The 24,033-nt window shown below is 38.6% G+C and overlaps 1 protein-coding gene across 4 annotated transcripts in view; it reads right to left on the bottom strand.

The window, feature by feature from the left end:
• The window catches only part of LOC134535821 (rhotekin-like), a 334,139-nt gene that overhangs the window by 155,110 nt on the left and 154,996 nt on the right, over positions 1-24,033 (bottom strand). Inside the window, exon 1 of one of the 4 annotated variants that reach the window (XM_063375157.1) lies at positions 6,723-7,043. The exons of the other annotated variants lie outside the window; for them this stretch is intronic. Coding sequence (XP_063231227.1) covers positions 6,723-6,836 — 114 coding nt within the window. The 5' untranslated portion in view covers positions 6,837-7,043. Of the gene's footprint in view, positions 1-6,722; positions 7,044-24,033 lie in introns of those variants that run through there. 4 annotated transcript variants of the gene reach the window in all.

The raw sequence follows: 24,033 nt of genomic DNA, 5'->3' as shown, positions 1-24,033 counted from the left end.
TTCCTTGTAAAACAGGTTGAAAGCCGGGATATAGTATATTTAAGTCTTTTTCGCTTTTATCGGGATCGTTTCATTATAGATTAAAATTTCGATCTGCAAATTGAATGATTAGATAGTCGACGTAGCTGCTCTGGCAGCGAATTTTAGTTGCGGGTGCGGTAACTACGTGTGGTTAGTGTCCAGAAACTTAGTTTAAACACAATTTTCGTATATTTATCACGCTAGGCATTTTTTTAAACCGAATTCTACGTTACATTTTTTATCCGATTTTCGTATTATAAGTGTATTTGTAACATGAAAACATAAGAATTTGCTCGTTACCGAGGTTAGATATTGCATATCTCCGGCGAATATTCACTCACATTTTTATTTAATCATCACGATATCTTTTTACCATGTACTCGCAGAACAACTCGCACCAGAAGCCGGTGTGCATCCGATTGAACAACGGAGGTCTGCGTTCATGTGTGGAGGAGTTGAACCCGTGACGCCTGAAGTAACACATGTGCATACCTGCCAACCTATGAAAATCTGAATTAGGAAGATTATTAAACACAAATAAAATTACCAATTTCGACAAAAAAAAATTACCTATATGGCTACAATGCAGACTTTTACTGCTAAAATACAACTAAATTACACAAATCACCCACTATCAAATAAGCTATAGCTACATTAAAAAATATTTGTGTGTTGTTACCTGTTGACTGTGATACTTGAAGATCAGCACAATATTTCACAGAATACAACTCACAAAATCTATCTTGGCTTCCGATAAGAATTTTGCCAGAAAATTAATATAACATAGTCAAACAATGTGGATTATAAGAAGAAAAATAAATAAATGGTTAGCTAATTTGGAGCACTGGAGCACTGTGGCTTTAAAGAAGCAACTGTTGCCTTCTTTGCTCTCTTTAAGAACTCAGAACTAAAATTTTGTTGATAACACAAATTTTATTTTCTTGTCTTCAATATTGAAAGGGATTCTAAAATGTCACTGGGCATGGAGGATCTGAACTGTGTTCTGTTCTTTTTCACCAAACTAAAAATCCATTCACATTCCGCATTGCTGTGTGGAATGGAAAGTATTGACAGCATTATTCTACAAATTTTATCATATTTCAAAATACCATCAACACCACGAATTTTGGCTAACTTAGCCCAATTCACATCTTCACTCTCTTCCGTGGCAACAATGCCCGAAATATCATCGATCTGAAGAGCTGAGAATTGTTTTGTCACTTTATCCATAGATGCATCTCTTGATTCGCCTTCTTGAACAAAAAGAATAAAAGGAAACAATTCCACAAAATAGTGAATGGATGAAAAGCTGGAATCCTGAATATTTTTCATTCTTGCCACTTCTGCATTCTTCAACACTGCATTTCTGATGGGAAATTTTTTAACAATGTACCGTATTTACCTGAATGCAAGACGATTATTTTTTCTCCCGGCAACGGTAAAAAATTTCACATTCGTCTTGCATTTGAAAATCTTGATTTTTGATGGTAGTTTGTCCCACATTTTTAGGCTAATACAATGTGGAAATTACTTTTATGGTTACTTTTATGGGTACAGGCAATAAATAACTATTAACATTATAATCATTTAATGAAAAATACAGTACAATTTCAAGCTAATTTGTACGCAAAAAGATTATAAAAAACATCTACGGTACTAGTCGCCATGCTTTGTTTATTTGCGCTCACGCCATAGATAAAGTATGCACGAAAGAAGACGTGAAACCTAGACTTGGGAGTTGGTAAACCAGGTCATTTCTCATGCTGAATTTTGTAGTACATGATATCTCCACTATGTTGCGAGCGCTGTAACAATTTTAGGAACCCAAAGTGTTGTATACGTTTGAACAATGTTATTCTATGTAAACGAAATTGTTTATTTTCGTTAATAAACAAATGCGGTAAATTGCGGGAACCTAAAATGGATAGTGTTGAAAGGCGAGGAACATCAAGTTCTTTTATAAAGAAAGGCTGTCGAACATATGTTATGTAAAATGTTCATTTATAGCTTGTTATCTATACTATTTTCTGGTTTATAAAGGTTAAAAAGTTGACCTCGTCTTGCATTCAAGTCGTCTTGCAATCGGGTAAATACGGTAGTCACAAGTGTTCGTGCAATTCTAGATGGTTGACATCCAATAACTAAATCCACGTCATCTTTTTGATTCTGGACACTATGGTAGTCAAGTTCAAGTAATGAGCAACTATTTACAGTTCTTGGTTTAACAAAGTTTGAAATCAATTCTCTTAAAAAATCAAACAGTTCTCTTAAAATGTGAATATGAGGTGGTGATGATTGAAGAATGACATTCAGTTTTTCAAATGAAGGCACAACACTTAGGAGAAATGCACACAGTGCTTTATTGAGATCAGAAGAAAGAAACATAAATAGTTTTTCTTCTCGATTCATAAAAGGACTTTCATTCTTCAGAATAGGAACATCATTTTTTGCCGAAGGTGAAGCACCTTTTTTATGGCTGGTAAAGGAAACAGAACTTGGTTTCCTTTTCTTCTCTGTCTCTTTATCTAGGCCTTGATGGGCTCCACTTGAGCTTGCACAGGATGACTGTTGAAGCTTAGGAATTTTGTAAGAGGTTAGACACACAGATTGTTTCTGATTTAATACCTCTGCCTTAAAAAAGCTAAGTAATGGTTGCCATTGCTCAAAAACCCTCAGCAAACTTCTAAGAGAAAGCCATCTTGAACACACATGTTTCAGAATTTTCTTGGCTTCTGTATCAGGCAGATCTTGAAACTTGTGTAACCTTTCTTTTCTCTTGGAACTCTTCTCCAAATAATAAAAAAATGTCTACAAGAATGTCATCGACTTTTACTGGCAGAGAAGATGCAGCTTTTTCTGCAGCTAAGTTTATTAAATGACAAACACAGCCAATCCCAATAAGTCCAGGGTGTTTTTCCTTCAACACTGCTTCGACACCATTTTTATGCCCTATCATAACTGCTGCATTGTCTGAGCGAAATGCAATGCAGTGTTCAATGGGAATACCATTACATACAAATTGGGAAAGCACTAAATTACCAATATTCCGTCCGGTGCAGTCACCTTCCAGAATAGGAATGGAAAGAACAACATTTAAAATTTTATGCTGTGCTTCATCATAAAACGTAACTACAATAGGATACAACTTAAAACTAGCGTCGTTGCTACCATCAGTTGCGACTGAAAACACACCGGATTTTGCATCCGAAGCCATCTCTTTCATAATAGCAGAGGTTTTGGTACGCCCACATCCATATTTCTTGGCAATTTCCGAGTCTGGGAACATTTTTTTGACAACCTGCATGATCTGCGGCCGCTAGAGGAATGTTATGCTCTATCAAAAACGAAGTAAATAAACGCGTAATGTCTAGATCTGCACCCCCAGATTTAACAAAGAACCTTGAAAGTTTGTGATTATCTTCTTGGCATTTTACTTTGGATAAATGCTTCGCACTTTTTATGTGCACGCTGATGTCAATTTTACCGCCATGCGATATGTTGATGTCGCATCTGCATATCTTACAAAAGCCAAACCTTTCCCCTTTGTCAGAATTTAAAATGCATCAAAACACTGCACTATACGTATCATGGAATGTCTGGTAATAATATTGTTTTTTCGTACTCATATTTGAAAACTTAATGCAGACAGTTTGTGCTTCATAACCTGTCACAAACGCCTAAACGAGGCAATGGCAATAGCCGGTAACAAAGTAAACAAATTCGTAAACAGTGGTTTCACGTTGCACTCGTTGACCACAGCGTATTTTGCCAGGTTAAATGTATTTGAAATTCAAATTTTAATACGTAATATCAGCTCGTAAATTATAAATCAAAATTACCTATCTTAACTAACCGTCTAACAAACAAGCGACGACGTACTCTCTGTAGAACTGTGTAATCGAGAAAAAAAAACAATCGATAGCCATGAGCACAACACGCGATACACCGACTTTTTTTTACCACGAAGCTATTTTAATTACAAAAATAGGAAGAATTCAGACAATTTCACAAAATCGTAAAGATCAGTTATAATTCGGAAGACTTCCGGAAAAATCGGAAAGATTGGCAGGTATGCATGTGGCTCAACCACACACTCATGATGACAATCATCACGCGCAAACTGCGCAGTAAAACATTGGTGGCCCCAAAATTGAACGTGTTCTAGTACACACTGCTGGCCTACCGTTGAGGTTATAAAATATCATGTTACTGTGTTGTCTTAATTTAATGCAGTTTGATATTTCATGACTAAGACATTGAAAAATGTACTGCATAAAAATACAACTTGGAATTTTAAATTGTTAACAAAAGCGTGCGCATTTTGAAGTTCGAAAAAAAAATTACGATGTCGTTGTTGAAACTACTGCTCAAAAACAGTTACGTTGGCCAATCTTAGCCCAATAATGATGTCCATGCGCAGCACAAGTCAAAAATCAATCTTCGAATGTGGAAACGGGATTAATCACACAGGTTCTGGGATTCGAAACCCACAGCCAAATGAAACCCCTAAAGTAAACATTTTGATGTGAAGCAATCGAAGTTATCGAAGTTACTCCTCTATGCTTATTGTTCCTGAGACCGTAGTAAATGATGTTATGTATTTATAGGATACACACAATGAGTCAGAATTCGACCGACAAACTTCGACTACAAATTTATTACGAAAAAAAAATTGAAAACATAATATTTATTTTGATATTGCTGCTCCCCAAGGTTGGTATAAATTGGTCTTTGAAGCTGCAGCTGACGAACCTTTTTTTTGTTGCAAATAATAGAGAAAATATTTATGGAATACTAAGCGTCTGGATAATGTTTGAATGAACAACATTCTACAACCACCGTATAACTAGTCATAAACGTAAAATTATTTAATTGAAAAAATTAGGGGTAAAAACAGTCATAAAAAGTATGGAATAATATTAGTGTTACCATAATTATTTCAATTATATCGTTGCACGGCAGCGACAAGTTTTGAGGCGGTTGTAGAAATGTGTTCAGTTAAAATTATACAGACAGACGCTCCCTGTTCCATCGTACTCTACCCGTCAAAAAAGTTAAGGACTATTGCGAAATTCTAAATAAACGTTCCTGTCCGTTTACATTCATTGTAATCTTTTTTAATACACTCTTACCTCGTTTTCATAAAAACGTGTTATTAATTTTAATTATTGAAAATTGTTTATTAGTTTACAAATTATAGAATATAAAAGGTTTTACATTTTATTATGTGGAAAAGCATGTAGACACGATATATTTCTGGTAGGTATGTATATGTGTATATATATATATATACACACACACACACACACACACACACACACACACACACACGATACTACCTTTCGATATGTACTTTAAATTTTTAATTTAAATAAATACTGAAAAAATTGCAAATAGTTGTTTAAAATTAAGAAAAAATGTTTTAAAATAGCTTTAAATTTCCCAAAATTTAAAAATATATAATTTACATACAAACTCTTAAGCCAGTTTATGTGGTTTTCAGATTTCGTTAGTTTACTTCCGGCCTCACCAAACACAGTCTCGTTGGTTCAGTTTGTATTTTAAAAAAAATCATTTTACAATTTGAACAGAGTTTTCTTCAAAGGTTAATTTCAAATTATTAAGAAAAATATGAATGGAAATTTTGTGTCCTTTGTTTTAATTTTCTTTTAAGTACGTATCAAGGTGCAATCAATCAATATAAATATGCACATATATATATCGCTAAGATACCAGAAAAATTGTGTCTACATATTTTTCCAAATAACAAAATGAACTAAAATTATATTTTCGCAAAACCTGTAGAATTACGTAACTTGTAAACCAAAAAACCTATTTTAAGAATTTAAATTCACGAAAACAACAATGGAATAATATATTTAAAAAGATTGCACCCAATGTTTATGGCCAGGTACGTCTTGTACGAATTTCGTAATGATCCTAACTTTTGACGGTTACTGTAGGTACTTTATTATTAAAGGCATATGCCAGCTTTGGGAAACATTTAGTCCACAAGTTGTATATACATATGTTTACAACTTTTTTTTCCCGTGACGAACATGCAGCCCAAAAGATTGTTAAATTCTGAATCATCACTGTGAGACAGTCCCATACAAATAATTTGGGGCATATTTAGACGTGACGGTTTCAAGGGAACTGGAACAAACACAGATCGGCTGCACCACTGAAGGCTCGTTCGAGGAACCCTAACAAACCGCCTCCTAAAAGGTGATTTGACACCTACGATGTCGACGCAGACATGAGCTGAGAGGGTCCTTTGCCATGGGGGTGAGAAATAAGGGAGTTTGTGTGTAGGTAGAATCTTTGCCACGTTAAACATTTGAAGTCAAAATGAGAACGACCCCTCAACCTCCTTTCAGAACTGCGTAGAAAAGGCAAGTTTTGTTTATAATGAGGTTCAAAGCTAAATTTCTCGCAGATGTGTTGGTTTTTTTGTTTGTTTACCAATACTCACTACATGATGGCGTCTTTACGATTCTTCTAAGCGAATATAGCATGTTAGCCTTGATACAGCTACGATTTGTTTTGCTATCCAATTTCTAACCAGTTGAATTCAACTTCAGAACAGACACAAAACATCAGAATACAAAGAGAGTATGGACAACCCGACAACCAATCCTCGCAGTGGGAGCCGCCGGCTCCCGTCGCCAACAGCGTGACGGTCGGTCAATAGGCCTTACCCTGGCCAGCTGCCGCTCTTCCTCCACTATCTGCCACATGGACGCGGCCAGCACCCGGTCCAGGACTCGCAGGGCGGCACCCACATCGTTGTCCTTCTGCGTCCTCTCTCGCATCGCACCGCACTCCGGGGAGGTCGCAACACGAGCACCCACGCGTCGCCAGCCGCGACCAGAGCCTCTTGACGTGGCCCCTGACGCGGCTCTGCGACGTGTGACGAGGGCTGTAGAGGTGCGCGGCTCGACTCCCCTGGCCCCCTCCCCCCGCCCTCACACTCGCGGACACCGCCATGGGCGGGCAATGCGATTAGCGCGAGTTAAATACGTCGGAACAAGCGGGGCACGAGACGTCGGGGGAAGCACCGCCGCGCGGGGCATGCCGGGTACGCCGAGGCCTGATACGGCTTCCCTTCCGTGCTGTTCTCGCTGTAAGGCTGTCGTGTTTGCAAACAAACAGAACTTCGAATACATTGGAGACTAACAACACAGGCGAGTGTGTGACAAAAAAAAAGTTATGGACAGAATTGTTGCAATTATTTATTATACTTTTAAGTGTCAAACATGATTAACATTTTTTTAAAGATATTTGAAACACAGGGGGGGCCATTTCCTCTACAAAATTGAATACTCATTAAATAAAGTTTTTCTTAGAAAAAATAAATAAAACTATTTCCTTGGTCGTAATGGTGACACCATATATTATGTATTAAACAGATACACTGTCATACTGAACATACTCTGCCATCTAGTGGACTGGCGTGACAAGCAACGCCAGGTTTTCACACAAAAATGTTGGAGTTGTCCGGTATTAGGTTCTAGCGTACTGGATCACGTGATGCTTTGCAAGTAACATTTGGGGAATGGGTACTACTGGTGCTTCGTTTGAGAAATGTCAAATCCGAGACAAGTTACATGTGACAGTCCATACTAAACTGAGTCCGCTCTGTTCTCAGCACGTTTGAGTTTGTTCTCTGAAAAACTTACCTGCCCCCAATATGTGCGCTTTAAACTTCATTTATTGCCTGACATTCGTACGACATTTCGCTTTTTTTTGGAATCACGGAGTTATGAACTGTCTCCGGAGACGGCATGCTGTGACGCACTTTAAGCCACATTTTAACGTCACCCAAAGTATTGCGGAAATGGTGCTTGACAACGTCAGATGATGGTTATGAATTAGAATCCCCGTCGTTAAACCACTACACTTCAGCCAATGTTTTGGGCGTCCAAACAATATGGCGCAACAATTAACTGAAAAAAAAGGGGGGGGAGGCTTCATACACTTACCATGTAATCACGCAGATGTGGCAAACCCCTCACTGTCAGAAATTACAGTAAATTTCCGGATTTTTCGATGAAGAAATCACCTCGAATAAATCGAGAGTTCTTCGTTATTTCAGATAGTTGAATCTTAGTAGAAACTGGGCCTTATTCTGACATTAAAGTTATGATTTTTCAGTATTAACAGCAGAATAAACACCTAGCTAAGTGAAATAAATTACAGTTTACTTGTAGTATTATTAACAAGTGTTTGAATGTTTTATATGTATACCAAGATTATTTTTGTGGATTCATGTAAACAGTAAGGGAACTGGGTGATGGTAAATTTACGAAAATAACAATAAATTTTAGATGTGCAAATTTCAGAAGGAAGTTTCTGACAGTGTTATTTTTAACGTCTTAACAAACGATAACATAACACACAAAACAGGGACATTGGATAATGAACCGGTCATGACCTGTTGTAACAAGCATTTGACTGCGGGTAGTTTCGGGGAACTGTGGGGAAACCACCATCAGGATGGCCGGTCCACGGTACGAGCCCGAATCCTCTGGAATGCGAGTCTAGTGTTCACAACCGCGCCATCTCGCTACAATCACTGCGCTTACTGACGCCCCCTTGTTTCATGCCTTGCCTGACTTACGGAACTAAGATACCCTCGCTCCAATGTCGGCGCTCCAAATCACTGCGCCACTGAGGACGGCCGTACAGTGAAGTTGGAAGACAATTAAATTTAAAAAGAGATGTGTAAACGTCTAACCTCGCTAACGAGCAAATTCACGTGTTCTCACGTTACAAATACACTTGTAATACGAAACGCGGGCATGAAATTTTAAAGTAGAATTCTTTAAAATAATGCCGAGCCGCTAGAATTCGTAGCCGGAGCAGCTACGTTGACTATTAAGATCATTCGGTCTGCAGAGCGAAAGGTTAAACTATGTAATGTAACGGCTCCGATAGAAGCGAATAAAGACTTGAAAAAAAAATACTAAACCCCAGCTTTGGACCTGATTCGCGACAAGGAATTTTATTTAAATATTGCGCAGCTTGTTAAAATTCATTTAACAGTTAATAATATAAAGTTTCCCTTTGTCTTTGTGAACTTCGGCTCCTGCCATCCGCCACAGATTGAAGCTGCGTGGTTACACATTAACGTTCTATTCACGAAATCACTCCTACAAAATTCCGCATACAGAAAGCTAAGATTTCACACATCAAAAAATTGGTTCTACGTCTGAAGTATTACTTACAACAGAACATGGCTTAGCCCAAATTTGACTTAACTGTGCGGAACGTGGCAGGCGATTATTTTCTGTTCCCGAGCTCGCCCACACGATGAAACGCCCGTGCGAGTGCCGCGCTCAGATGTGTGTCAACTACTGGATCTTGTTCGAGCGTATCGTGCGGCTCTAATTAGTAACTAGCGCTACATCACGATCACAAGCCTAAAATACACTTGACTCACGCCGCAGTTAGCGTTCTAACTTTTGGAAAGCTTCTATCGCCCGCCGAACATCGTAATAAGCTTAGTTTTCAACACACTGTACACACACACCTTACCCAATTAACCCTAAAGAAAATGCATTCACCCTCCGAGCCAAGTAATTCGACAAACTTGTGGCTGCACTGAAATAAAATATAGTAAGTAAGTTTTATAAATATACATTCACTTATCTTCAACTGCAACTGCTAAATGGCCAGAGGTTAATTGACTAAAAATTACTGTAAAGTGTTGTTAAATCCAGTTAGCTTGAAATGTCGATATGTTTTGTGCGCTGTTATTTTGCTAATGGTGAGGCTGGTTATCCTACAAACTGGACCTTTTTTAGTCAATTAACCTCTGGCCATTTAGCAGTTGCAGTTGATAAGTGAAAAACAAAACCTGTACAAGTACACTTATTGTAAAAACATAAAATAAAATTTTAAAAAAACTTGCGGATAGACATTGATTACAGAATCGTTGAAAAAATTGAAATTAAATTAAAATTAACAATGAAATAAAAGAATTCATATAATAAAACCCCTTTTTATTTAATTTCTCCACTTTAAAAAAATCTAACTAAAAGTCATGATTTGTTTCAAGTGCACGAAAACGAAGGTAGAGAAATCGGGAAAGAGAATTCAAAATAGGAAAGGAAGCTGAAATTCAAGAAATAGAATATTCAGTTTGTAACAACATATTGTTACGAGTGGGAAAACCGTTCCGGAAAAAATAGCCAAATTAAATAAATATTTATTCATCAATATTTACACTATTATTAAGTTATAAAAACTGAACTGTCTGTTCACAAATTAATCTCTGTTTCATTAAGTCCACAATTTACTCTCCCCACGCGCGCTTGGCATGACAGTGGCTCTTTCTACTGCTCGTCTCTTGCTGCGCACCTATGTCCTAGCACACTTGCCTCGCACTACTCACTCGTCCACCGCACATGCTTCGGTTTCTGATGCAACAATCCTCGCACACGAAGCTCGCCGCCCGCTATCGCTCGCCAAGTGGTCACTCGCCCGCTTCACTGCACTGCTCTCACCAGTCCCGCTCGCACGCCAGTGTCACCACCAGTCTCTGTCGCACTCGCGCCGGAGGCCGGCGACGTCTTATATACCTGCGAAGTTCCGGCCTGGAAAGGTCTCGCAGCACTCCAAAGTGTCACGTCGTTAGACGCTCCAAGAACAATGGCGTTCTAGTTACGACACTTCATGCAGACGGGGCTCTGGGATCGTGCCGAATACTTGAGAGACAGGGAGAGATGCGCCGCTCCTAATAGCCTTACCGCAGAGGGAAGGGCGCTACGTGTCCGGAAGGTGGGGCCTCCCCTGGATCTCCTGCTGGCCGGCTGGTCTGCCTTTTTGCCTTATCTACGGTATCCTCGTATCAATATGTATTTCCGTGTAAAGTTATGGAATATTAAGCGATTTGTATAAAAAGGTGAGTTTTCAGAACTCCAGTTCAGCTCACAAGTAAAAGCGAGTAAATAAGTCAAATGAGAAATTTATTTTTCTTAATAACCAACAAAATGTGCATGCCAGTAACTACCTAGACCTCATGTCATTTTAACGTATCTGCTACTCACTATAGTTTCCAATATTGTTATTTTTTCACTATATCCTAATCATTGAAATTTGATTATCAAAAATATTTTAAGAAAATGAAAAAAAAAAAAAAAAAAAAAAAGCAGTTTGGTCAATAAACTCAATAAAAATAGACACTTTTATTGTATTAACATAATCTCTAGATCTTCAAACAACTACTTATTTATAAATTTATGTGAAAATAGAATTTTAGTGTACATACTTTATGATGTCTTCAAATATATATTTTTTTCTATTTTAAGAGTATTAAGTTATAAAAAAATTGCACATAGCACTAAAAATGAAAAAAAAAGATAAATATTTACCAAAAAATTAATTTACTTCAGCAGTCGGTGGCGTTGGAGTAGATTATATTTGCTATACAAACATATTATATATATTTTTTTTAGTTCTAGGATGGGGGGGAGGGAGTAATACGGGGAAGGGGAGGGGGGTAGATCGCCCCCATATAACCGCCACTGCCCGACACTCATATAAAACAGGCAGTTACACAGATACTAGTTTGAAAAAGCTGTTCGACAAATATCAAGAGGCGAGAGCACAGATGCTACGCAGAGGTGGACGACAGAGAGGAGTCGGACGAGCGTCGACTCAGAGCGACGCGCTCTAACCGGAGATTGAGAATCCGACTGCGGAGATGGAGCTACGGCGGCTCGCCTCCATCAGCACCCAGGAGAGCGGCTCCGGAAGCAGACGCTGCGACTGAAGAGACGTCACCGCTGGTGTAATTAACCGTTAATGAGCATGTCACTCACGTTAACTCAAATAAAGAAACTACTAAAAATATGGCAAAGTACCTATTTTAAATTTACAGCTTCATTTTTAAATTAATGAAGAAATAAATTATAGATTTAAAAAACTTAAAACACGCTATAGCCTGCTTACTCCTGTCATGTAACAATAAAATTAATCATAATTTTTTTTGCCATGCAGTGAAGTTATGTTTAAAACAAAAACTGTAATTTATTCATAAGAAAATTACCAAAAACACAGATCCCATGGCATATAAATTACATAATTCAATGGTAAAATGTGCCTATAATAACAAACACAAACTGGATTTGTTTTAATCGTTTTAGTTAATTTTAATAAGGACTCATATCTTAAAAGTATTAAAAATATTCATATTTAACTGCACAATTAACGTGTATGTATATATCAATAGTCATAAAAGCAGGAGTAACTATATCTGTAACTGTTTTGTTATTTGATTGTGGAGTTAGTGCCTCTCTTTCGCTACGTAACCACGGGTTTCAAGGCGTGTGTTTGTAAAGGCAAGCTTTTTCAATAATAATAACCTCCTCGCGATGGTAAGTACTTGAGGGAGCGGTAATACAGTGGAGCCTTCTTTTGTTCAAGCGATTCTCACGTGTACTCTAAATTACGTTTTGCATTTGCCCCGAGACACCCTACTAACAATGTTAACTAACTAATTAAGTATGAAAATAAATCTTGGAGGTCGATTTTAACCTACTTATAATTAAGGTGGCATCCGGAAAAAAGACACATAAGTCAAAATTTGCTTTTGAGATAATGAGCCTTAAAGTTTTTAAACACTTATAACTCTTAAGATATACATTATTTATTTCATTTTTTATCATAAGTGTTTTAAAACTACTTACGTTTTATCTGTATTGTGTGTTTGGTCTTAAAAATTCTAGTTTTAATTAGACAGTTAAATAAAATATGTGTGTTATGTGCCCTTTTTCCAACCAGAAGTTAGGTTTAAATTATGCGGACTCTAAGATCTAAACATTTTAATATTCATTCATTGTACACTCAGAAAGTATAATTGGGTGTATAAATAAGTATGTGGAAGAAAAATAAATATAGGTGGTTAAAGAGGCCTAAAAAATCAAATCTGCTAATTATAAAAGTTAGGTGGCCTATGTTACTGATTAGGCTCATGAAGTATTTGTTCAATCCAATAACAGTCTCTTTGGGACAAGTGTGTACACAAACTTCTTATATAATCTATTTTACAAGCACCACAGTGGTAAAGGGGACGGTTGTTAGTTAAAATTCTTCAGAGTTTCTAAACAGAATGTTACCAAGTAGGTAAATGATGAGTACATTGAGAAGTAGTTTTCTAAACACAACACACTACCACTTTTAGTGTACTTCATCATCACAAACTTCATTATAGTGAACTTCCTTAATTTAGATGTTGGTGCTGGAAGAAAAAAGTTGGATAGTGCCGTTACCCAATCTTTGACCAAGGCTCGATCCATCTTCATTACAAATCTTGAAGGATTTTCTCTACAAGTAATGTTAGCTTATAACCAAGGTCTTGCACTTCCAATTACTTCCATTTTGTTTATTTTTGAGCGAACAAGCCCAAAGTTACGGTCACACTGGCTGAATGAGTGACCACGAACTGGATATAAATGAACCACTTCTATTCCATGAGTTTTTGTAGACCAGGTGCAAAATTTAGTTACAGTACCATTCCGGTTATGTCCTCCCGTTGCATCAGACATTAAAACGATTGTTTTTGGTGTTTGGGAACTTCTGCAGATTTTTCTTCAATATTTCATATACAAAGGACACTACAAAGTTGCTGTTTATATTCGCCTGTGGTTCCATGTGACAATAAAAGTGCGACGAATCGTCGTGAAACACATGAACATTAAAGACATATAGCCAAACACATCTTTTGTAAAACTGGCTGTACACAGTAAGCTCTGGAATAGGGTTTTTTTGGTCATAATCAAACTCTATATCTAAGTAAAACACATTATCGGCTGCCTTGAAAATAAAATCTGCCCTTAGAGAGTATTTTTTTTTTTTGTATTTCCTTTTGTGGAATTCCAGATTCACTTTGCAAGGTTCGTTTGCATCTCTTGAACAGCTTTTGGGAACAGTCACAAAGAAAATCACATGTCTATATTAAGATGTGTAAACCCGTATTTAAAATCACTTTTAAACAATTCACGATAGTTTTCATATGAAAGTTTGAGAGGCCTGATGGTCGTTTCATGATAACATATCCTAAAAATATCAAAAAGGCCTTTAACAGTGAGTTATGGATTTTCAAAATACTTTAGATTTGTTTTTTCAGCAAAATAGTGGCTAAAATCACTAGGTATTGGTTGTCAATGAGCCTTCAGAAAGTCTACATCATCATCATGTAACTTATGTGGACGGTTATCGTGAGTACCACGTCTTTCTTGAAAATCGCTCCACCTAAGGACTTAGGCTGAATAACACGAAGCCGTTTAACAGATATCTGAAAAATAGTGAGTAAAAACTTTTGACACACCATAACTCGAGTGCCATTCTGCTTCATGGAGTAAGACAAAGTTTTGAGGCGAGGTTTATTTTGGTTGTTACCAATGTTGATATTGGCAGACAGGGTTATAAAAACTGACAGGTAAGTATCTTGAAGTGCCTTGTTTTGCCCATTGTAGAATGAGTCAAATAAGTTACACTGGTTTGAAGTGAGAAATGTTCATAACATCTATTTTTACAGCATTCACTAACGAATGTAAAATATTTTAATGGGACTACTTCACCTTTGTATGTAACGTACTCTTCATCTCGAACTTGACTAATTTATTTTTTATTTTCTCGTTTCTTATTTACATACCTATGGGTCAATCGTCTCTTCTTTTCAACTAGTTCATTTATATTCATCACTAGTTAATTAATAATGAAAATTTAAAGCACAAACTACAATAACACTGTATCACTAGGTTATGTTATGTTTCAACATGCTCACAACTATGAAACATGTGTTTACAAAAACTGTGCTACAGCTCTAGTGTTGAGATATTGAGCTGAAATTTTCACAGAGTATTCTCACCAATATGGCGTGTTAGAATAATATGGTCGGAAAAAGGGCACAAAGGCCTGTGTACCCTTTACAGGATGCCACATCAATTGTCGTATCGATTTGAAACTTTTCACGTATATGTAATCCGAATGCCCTCGTCACCAAGTGTACTGTATGGGACTCGTTAAAAAAAACCAACTGAGCCCAACTCAAGGGGTTTACTAGAACCCATTGAAGAGTTCCACTATCCACCGCTGGCACCATCATCAGATCAGTTCGATAGCACCAAATTATTGTATTGCTATCCGGATTACATATACTTACAAAGTTTCAAATAGATAGGACAATTAGGAGTAGGTTTGAATTGACTTACAAGATTTGTTCACATAGTTTCTTAGTTAATTAGTTACAAATGAAGCTAATAAAAGATAGTGCTAAAAAATAAGTTAAGGGGCCTACCTAGTCACGGGTGTATTTGTTGTCAGTGAGACGGGATGATAAGTACGACACTCGCTGGTGCTTCTAACACGGGTATCGCCTCTAAGCGCAAGGCTGTTGACTGGAGCGCAGTCTTCTCGTCATGCATAGGGCCACTATGAGATTTAAGTGGTAACTATAAAATTACATGGCGGAGAAATGGAGATAAAGTAAAATGTACGTCCCTTAAATGCTTTCAAGAATCTGTATAGGGTATTTAATGCTTAAAAATATCTGTGAAAACAGTCATTTTTGCTATTTCAAGTTTTAAAAAAATTTTACAAAATACGGAAACAAAACTACGCATACGCTCTCAGCGTATTCTGAAATGTTTTTTGTAAACAGACACCACTCTGGCATTTTGAGCAGTTTTCAGATCACGTGGTTTTTTCTGAAACTCTGCACACCGTAAATGCGCCCAGGTAAGCGGGGCCCTTAAACAATTCTCGTAGGAACAGACTTATTGAAATTTCAGAAATTGTAAATTACTTTTGAACATAAATAATAGGATTTTACTATGCAAACATTAAAGCAGAAAAGATTTCACTGTTTCCTTTCGCGACAGGCTGAAATACAAATTCTTACACCTTTTGTGAATATTATGCTGTTGTATCTCAGTTTACCTGGAGGACTCTGGGCTTATGAAAAAAACCGTTTACCAAAGAAGCATCGAAATTCAAGGCTACCCATTCGGGATGTCTCACAAGTGAGTAGCCAATGAACTGGCAACACAAATATTTTGCTGGTACCAAAATATAAGCGACTGATACTGCACTGATAGGTATAATTCCCCTCCCCTTACCCTTTTTACCGATTTTTTTTTTCGTTTCCATTGGCATGATGATGCAGCCCACAGAAAGAAACATGAAATATTATCAATAAAATATCGATGTCAAAGAATTTATTATAGCTCGTAGATCGTAATTGTCACTTCAGGATGACACTATATATATATTTTTTTTTAACGTCGACGGCGACAGCTGGGACACGTGCGGCTGTGCGGTGACAGCGGAGTCTATTCCTGGCGCCTTGCAGCTTCTCGGGCAGCGACTCGGCGAGGTCCATGTACGGGCTTCAAAACACCAGCCCGCCCGTCCGCATACTCCCGCGAAGCCTTCGGCAAACAAGCCGCGGCGCGCGCAAACATTTCACGAGCGCGAAGCCACGAGCCCCGAGGACAGCGATAAGAGGGCCGCCGCGTCCCTCTGTCTTCTTCCCGAGGCGCTGGGAGCTGCAGCGACACCTGGCATGCCGTCGCGTGCACACGCGAATCTGGGATGAACTATACTTCACTCATCCTCAAAATTACAAATTCCTTGTCTTTTTTTATGTGTGACATCTTAGCTCTAGTTATAAATGACATTTGCTAGGAGTGATTTCGCGAATGGAACGTAAGTCGCATGGAACGGAAATGTGCAACCACGGTGCAGCCATCTGTGGCGAATGGCGCAAAACCAAAGTTTACAAAGCCAAAGGGAACCTTTAAGGTATTAACTGTTTTAGATTTTAACTATTTCCATGACGTAAATCAGGTTTAGTATTTTTTCAAGTCTTTTCGCTTTTAAAGGAGTCTTTTCATTACATTGTTAAAAACTTCGCTCTTGTAAATGGATTAATTCGATAGTCGACGTAGCTGCTCCGGCAACGAAATCTAGCGGCGGGTGCGGAAACTACGTGAGATTGGTGTTCAAAAATGTGTTTCAAAATACAATTGGCATATATTTATCACGCAAGGCATAATTTTAAAGAATTCTACGTTAAACCTTGTGTCCGAGTTTCATATTATAAGTGTATTTGCAACATGAGAACATAATAATTTGCTCGTTACCGAGGTTGTTACACATTTCTAACGAGTACTGAAAGACACGCTCACATTTTTTGTTAACATTATTTATAAATTCTTGAAAATATTGAAGAAAATTCAACCTCCATCACCCTCACAGCTGGCCTAGATCAAACAGAACCTTTCGTTCGGCATTTTACAGCGTGAATGACTAGTATGCACTAAAGCACGGTAAAAAATTATTTCACAGTCTGGGTGATGGCAGACTGGATCATGACATTTGCTTCTACCACTGGGGAATTTCCATGAAAGTTTCAGGTTTTCAAGTAAATAAATAACTTTCCCTGGAAAATCTTAACTTCCCTGATTTTCCTGGACTTTCCAGAATGCGGACACCTGTTCAAGAATACCTCTCAGAATCGTTGTATCGCAACACCCAAGACACCGCGGACAAGACGTTCGACCACGCCTGCTGATGGCAAATAAGATTTAATCACAATTCCCTTCGTTTAAAATGCCGCTTTCATTAAATGCAGCTCTTTAAAACCGTTTCCACAATGCAAATACGTCACATCAACAAAGTGTCCGCACAAATCTGTAGGAAATCTCTCTGACTTTCCACGATCCAAATGACAAATTTTGCTGACTTTTTTTTCATAATATTCCTATTTTGTAATTTTTCTGAAACAAGGAATATCTAGCCTCCACCATCCCTATAGCTGGCCTAGTTCAAACAAAACCTTGCAACACCAAGTGTATATGGCTATGCACAAAACCCTATTAAACAAAAAAAAGTGAGCGAGTGGAGTCTTGAAGTACCTACTCGCCAGAGATGTGTAACATCTCACTTCGGTAACGAACACATTTATGTGTTCTCATTTTGCAAATACACTTATGCTCCAAAGCTGGGTCACGAAATTCTAATTTCGAATCCTTTAAAAAATTGAAGCGTGTAATAAATATACGCAAATTATGTTTTCAACTACATTTCTGGACGAGATACAACTGCGGTGGCCAGCGGCATCAAAAAACCAAAAACATTTGTCGCACTCTTGCTCAGCAAGATTCACTGTTCAATAAATTCTCTCTTTCCGAGTTCCAACATCACCGCTGGTCGCATTGGGCTCCCATCGTGCCTCTGATGGTGAACGTCGTCGTGAAGTACTCCTTGTTCCCCCCCCCCCCCCCGCGCCGTGCGTTCTCTGACTACTACATTTATATAGTTAGTAGTTGGAAATAGGGGGTTCAAGCACAGGCGGAGGAGCCAGGAGCCCGCCATCTTGGATGACGTCATCGGCGGCCATCTTGGATGACGTCATCGGCGGCCATCTTGGATGACGTCATCATGACCTTTGACCTTGACCTTTGACCTTGCTAATCTATGCTAATCTATGCCAATCTACGGTAATCTATGCCAATCTATGCCAATCTATGCTAATCTATGCCAATCTATGCTAATCCGTATGCTAATCTATGCTAATCTGTATGCTAATCCATGCTAATCTGTATGCCAATCCATGCTAATCCATCCGCCATTTTGTATTTCTAGAAATTTCCACCAACTTCGAATCGTGACGTCACCGTTGCACTTTGTGTCACGGACGCCATCTTGGATTCGAATTTTTTTTTCGAACTTTTAAAATTCGATGTAAACATCAACCACCATCTTGTTTCGTCTGCTGGTGGCCGCCATCTTGTTTTCGTCTGCTGGTGGCTGCCATCTTGTTTTCGTCTGCTGGAGGCAGCCATCTTGTGACGTCATATAGTTCTGTTGGTCGCCACCAGATAGCAGCAGGGATTATTTTATTTTTTTTCTTTAACTAAAATAATTTCAGTGCTGAGGCTGGGATTCGATCCATGGGACGTGAAAACGTCCAGGATGTCGTGGTTACGAGGCGGACACCTTGACCACTAGACCACGAGACCAATTGGGATATGGTGGAATAAATAATCTATATATGCCACGTACTGACGTCAAGTTTTATGATAAAAGGGGGGAGGGTGTCTTTGCCTTCCCAAATGCATGAAATTCAAATTATTATTATACCATCGCCATCTTTAATTCCAGCACAGACTACCAGATGGCGCCAAATTCAAAATATTAGTTAGGGAGTCAGCAGGCAGGTGTCGCATGCCGCCATCTGGGTTCTCAAGTTGGCTGGTAGATGTCGCTAGTATCGCGCGCCAAATTCAAAAATTAGTTGCCAGAGGCGCCGCCATCTTGGTTCTCAAGTTGGCTGGTAGATGTCGCTAGTATCGCGCGCCAAATTCAAAAATTAGTTGCCAGAGGTGCCGCCATCTTGGTTCTCAAGTTGGCTGGTAGATGGCGCCACCGTCACCATATTTTAGTTCATACAATCGATACCAGATGACGCCACCATCGCCATCTTTAGTTCCTAGTGTTGCTACCAGAGTGTGCCACCGTCGCCATCTTTAATTCTTAAAGTTACCGCCGGAGCGCGCCACCATCGCCATCTTTAATTCATAAAGTCGCTACCGGATGGCACCAATGTCGGCCATCTTTAATTCAAGGTATTGTCGCCGGATGGTGCCAGTGTAACCAGTCGAGATAAGTTTGGAACCTGTAGCCATATTATTATTATTTATTAATGTATGTTTATTAAATATGATAGAGTATTTATAAAATATTGGTGTTGTGTAGAGTCTCTCTCTCTTCTCGTAGTGGCGGAAGACATCTCGAAGGTAGTGTTAGAATTTATGTATTAAAGCAATCACTCTAGCTGAGGAGACTAATAACTTATAGTTACAATTCAATAATAGCGGCAATTAAATGTTTTGAAATTAAAGCAAACAACGTAAATGTTAAACACATATTTATTTAAATCTTATTACAAACAGCAAGGGGTAAGAACAATCGATGATTTAAAAGAAGTAAATAACGAGTAATAAAATCACATAATATTCACACACTACACATCATAGTGACAAAGGCAACATTAACTCGGGACCCAAATATACATAGTAGTATGGATGGTCGAATAGCCAGAATTTTAAGTAGCTGAACATTACAATGGGCGCAATGGAATTTTCCATACATTTTTATACATTTATCCAGGCGGTTTCCATAAGTCTTTTAAAAGTTTGTTCAAGCTAGGACAGTTTCTTTCATTATGTAAATCAACAATGTTGGCACTGCAAAGTTCACTCAAGATAAATTTTTGTTTGTCGCCTAGAACGTACACTAAATATCCTTCTTCAGGGTTGATGATGACACATAACACTGATGAGATTTGGTCAAAGCTCACTTCACCTTCGTTCCACGAGAGTCCATGCACTTCATAAGTCAGTTTACGATTCTCGCTTTGCGACAGCCTGTCTAGTTCGGACCAGTCACATGACGGTTTGAATATGTATTCGTAGGTCCTTAATACATCACCGTCCACGATGAACATTGGTGCAAGTTGCTTAACCACATACCCCTTTTGTGATGTGAGGCACTGAATGTTGCAGAGAAATAATGTCATTTTTGCCAGTACTCACGATAACTGATGTGTGAAGCTGTGCTAGCTCTGCAAGGCTGATGCTAGTTCTACAGGTATGACTGCAAGGCTGCAGTGCTGATGTTGTCTCTAGGATGCTGAATGTCAGACTGGTTGTAACAACCTTTGGTGTCGTAGTACACACAAATTTATAATTCGTCTTCATCACTATCCCCCAAGCCACTATCCGTTCCTTCATCCACATCTTCGTTCGCCTCTTGCGCTTCCTTTGCGGCCTCGATGCAGGTCATAACAGCCTGATATAAATAGGTAATAAATTCCTCTTCCTCAGGGAACTCAGCGAGAATGTTGAGGGTGGAGGATGTAAGGTGGTAATGTATATCATTAAAGTCCATACCTATGTAGCGACGTACTACCTCCATTACAAATTCCCGAACATCGTCCATCGTAACACTGTTTAAATTACAATCGCAAACACTCTCCGCGTAAACACTGGTGGAAGCCATGTTGACTGGAGCTTGGTCAAAAGCAGAATGAATTCTATACCTACCACGTTAGCATGGAGATGTCGTCAGAGCCCCCCCACCCTCCCCCCCCCCCCCACACCACTGGGCGGCAGTTACGGTGACCCCAGAACTCGCTCGAAATATCCTGCACAACACATTCCAAAAACATGACGTAGCCTATGGTTGACGGCACAAACACCCTGAGTGGCTCTGTGTGTTTCCTCCTGCCCGAACACGCGCTGCTGTGAAAGCCTCTTCCCAAGCACAGACGTCACTCCCGCAGCAGACAAAACAGGCGTATGCTACAGGAGCTAGAACAATTGAATAACCAAAATATATTTGGACTACCCAACTACATAAATGACATGAGATAATTCCTGTGCGATAATCGTACTTTAAATAATGCAATGTATGTATAAACAATAATCATGACTAAGTACTTGAAAAAAAAATGTAAATGAGGTGTTATTCACCTTTAGCGCTTCTCGATTTCTGTATCTGCTACCCACGAATTAAATTGAGACGGGAAACCCCACCATTTCACAAAAGACCGGCCATTTCTTCGGTTGAGAACTTTTTCCACCAAATATGTGTTCGGATACATCGTAGGCTGGATCTCTTCAGCATAGAAGCCACCACGAATAGGCTTGTGGTCCAAGTCTTCGAGGTAGTAGGTCCTAGGTTCCGATTCACGAACATGTGTCACACGGAAAAGTTCAGAACTCCAATTCATCGTGAAACCTTTCTCAAAGACACCTTTCTGCTTGGAGATTCTCACAATGTCACCAACATTAGCTTTATGCTTGCGTGTATCTTTCTTCTTTGTGTTGGTGAATACAGTCCCAAGCAGACGATCATCCTTTACATCTGTCGATGGTACATCCTCCATCGAGTACGACGTTAAAGTCGGTAAAGATGCCATCGAAGGATCAAGAACAGGCAGTTACGCGACTTATGCACCAGAAGAAACAAACTAGGTGATCCGTACACCGTCGACGGCAGTAACAAATTGAGCGTCCTGCTGTCTAGGACTCGTTTTTATACATTAACCGGTTTGAATAATACGCTAGTCAAATCAATAACAATTTACTAAAATACTAGAGTCAAAACAACATTAAAAAAATAGAAGTACCATCAACAAAAAAAAAAACAGCAAATTTGGAAGCACCGACTACGAAAAGGCAGCACATTTGGAAGCACAGACTACGAAAAGGCAGCACATTTGGAAGCACAGACTACGAAAAGGCAGCACATTTGGAAGCACCGACTACGAAAATGCAGCACATTTTGAAGCACCGACTACGAAAAGGCGGCACATTTGGAAGCACCGACTAAGAAAAGGCAGCACATTTGGCAGCACCGACAACGAAAAGGCAGCACATTTGTAAACACCATCAACAAAAAGGAAGCACAATAGGAAGCACATTCATAGAAAAGGAAGCACAATCGGAAGCACAATCACAAAAAGGAAGCACATTTGGAAGCACAATCACAAAAAGGAAGCACATTTGGAAGCACAATCCACAAAAAGGAAGCACATTTGGAAGCACATTCAACGAAAAAGGAAGCACAATCATAGAAACAACACACAATCGGAAGCACAATCAACAAAAAGGAAGCACATTTTGGAAGCACCATCAACAAAAAGGAAGCACATTTTGGAAGCACCATCAAAAAGGCAGCACATTTTGGAAGCACAATCAAAAAAGGCAGCACATTTGGAAGCACATATACGACAAAAAGAAGGAAGCACATTTTGGAAGCACCATCAAAAGGCAGCACATTTGGTAACACAAGTTACGAGAACTAAGTCTTAGTTAGAAATCAGAATGCAAGAAATAAAAACATTAAATTTTTACTTTTAATATTTAATTTATTTCTTAAGATTATACAAATAGAAGTAAAATAAGCCATTATTGTATGTAGCCAGCTTTCCTCAGTTCTTCGAGTATGAAGGATATTTCTTTTATGCACGAATAGTTTCCTGCACAAAGCGAGCCATGTAGAAGTCTTAGCCGGTCAACCAATAAGTTTGGATCTTTCCACGATGTGTAATCAATCTCTTCTACCACCATCTCACTTGCTTGTTTATTATAAATACTTTTAATATCACAATCGTCCGAGTGATCATAATAAGCGTTATCAGATTTATTTATTATAACACGTCGTTTCCATCGTTTCGGTCTCAGGACACCGTTACATTCTTCGATCTTGTCAGCGTTAGGTGCTTCATCACAGTCTATGCTTTTGTCAACAGCCTCAGAGTCACTGTTACAATCACTGTAGAAGACATCCTCTTCACCCAGATTACCATATGAATTCGATATCAATGATGTAGAAGTGCCATTATCGTCTTCATGCTTCCTTTTTAGGAGTCCATCATCATTTTTACAAAGTAAGAAAGATCTACTTGAATTCGGTTGGAATGTATTCTCACTTTTCACGTTAAGGATTCTTCCATTGTCTTCATTCTTCCATAAATCATCATCGTCCTTCAATTTAAGTTCTTCGTCGAGATCGGAAGAGCCACGAACAAAATCTCTCTCAAGACAAGGAAAATTATTGTCGTAATGCACATCACTATTCCTTAGTCTAGTAGATCCATCGTTGTACTCTGGCTTGTACGCAGGCTTAACGTTACAAGTTCTGTCATGTCTTTTTAAGCTCTCTCTCCGCGTAAACGACTTGTTACATCGAACGCAACTTATCATATTGCGTAGTGGATTTTTAACACAGTCATTCTTCTAGTGTTGTCTTCCATTCTTTCTCAAGATAAATTCTTTGCTGCAAAACTTACACCTGTGTCCTTTCGATACAGCGACAGACACCGAATCAGGATTCATATTAGTTACTCTGACTAATGTTAGATACAAACAGACAGTTTACCAATTGGAACCATTACTTAAATATAATTTTTAAAATATTTCTTAAGCGAGA

Source organism: Bacillus rossius, chromosome 1 (assembly GCF_032445375.1).
Source record: "Bacillus rossius redtenbacheri isolate Brsri chromosome 1, Brsri_v3, whole genome shotgun sequence".
Lineage (NCBI taxonomy): Eukaryota > Metazoa > Arthropoda > Insecta > Phasmatodea > Bacillidae > Bacillus > Bacillus rossius.
Note: the sequence above shows the minus strand (reverse complement) of the source record. Positions and strands in the feature narration are given on the sequence as shown.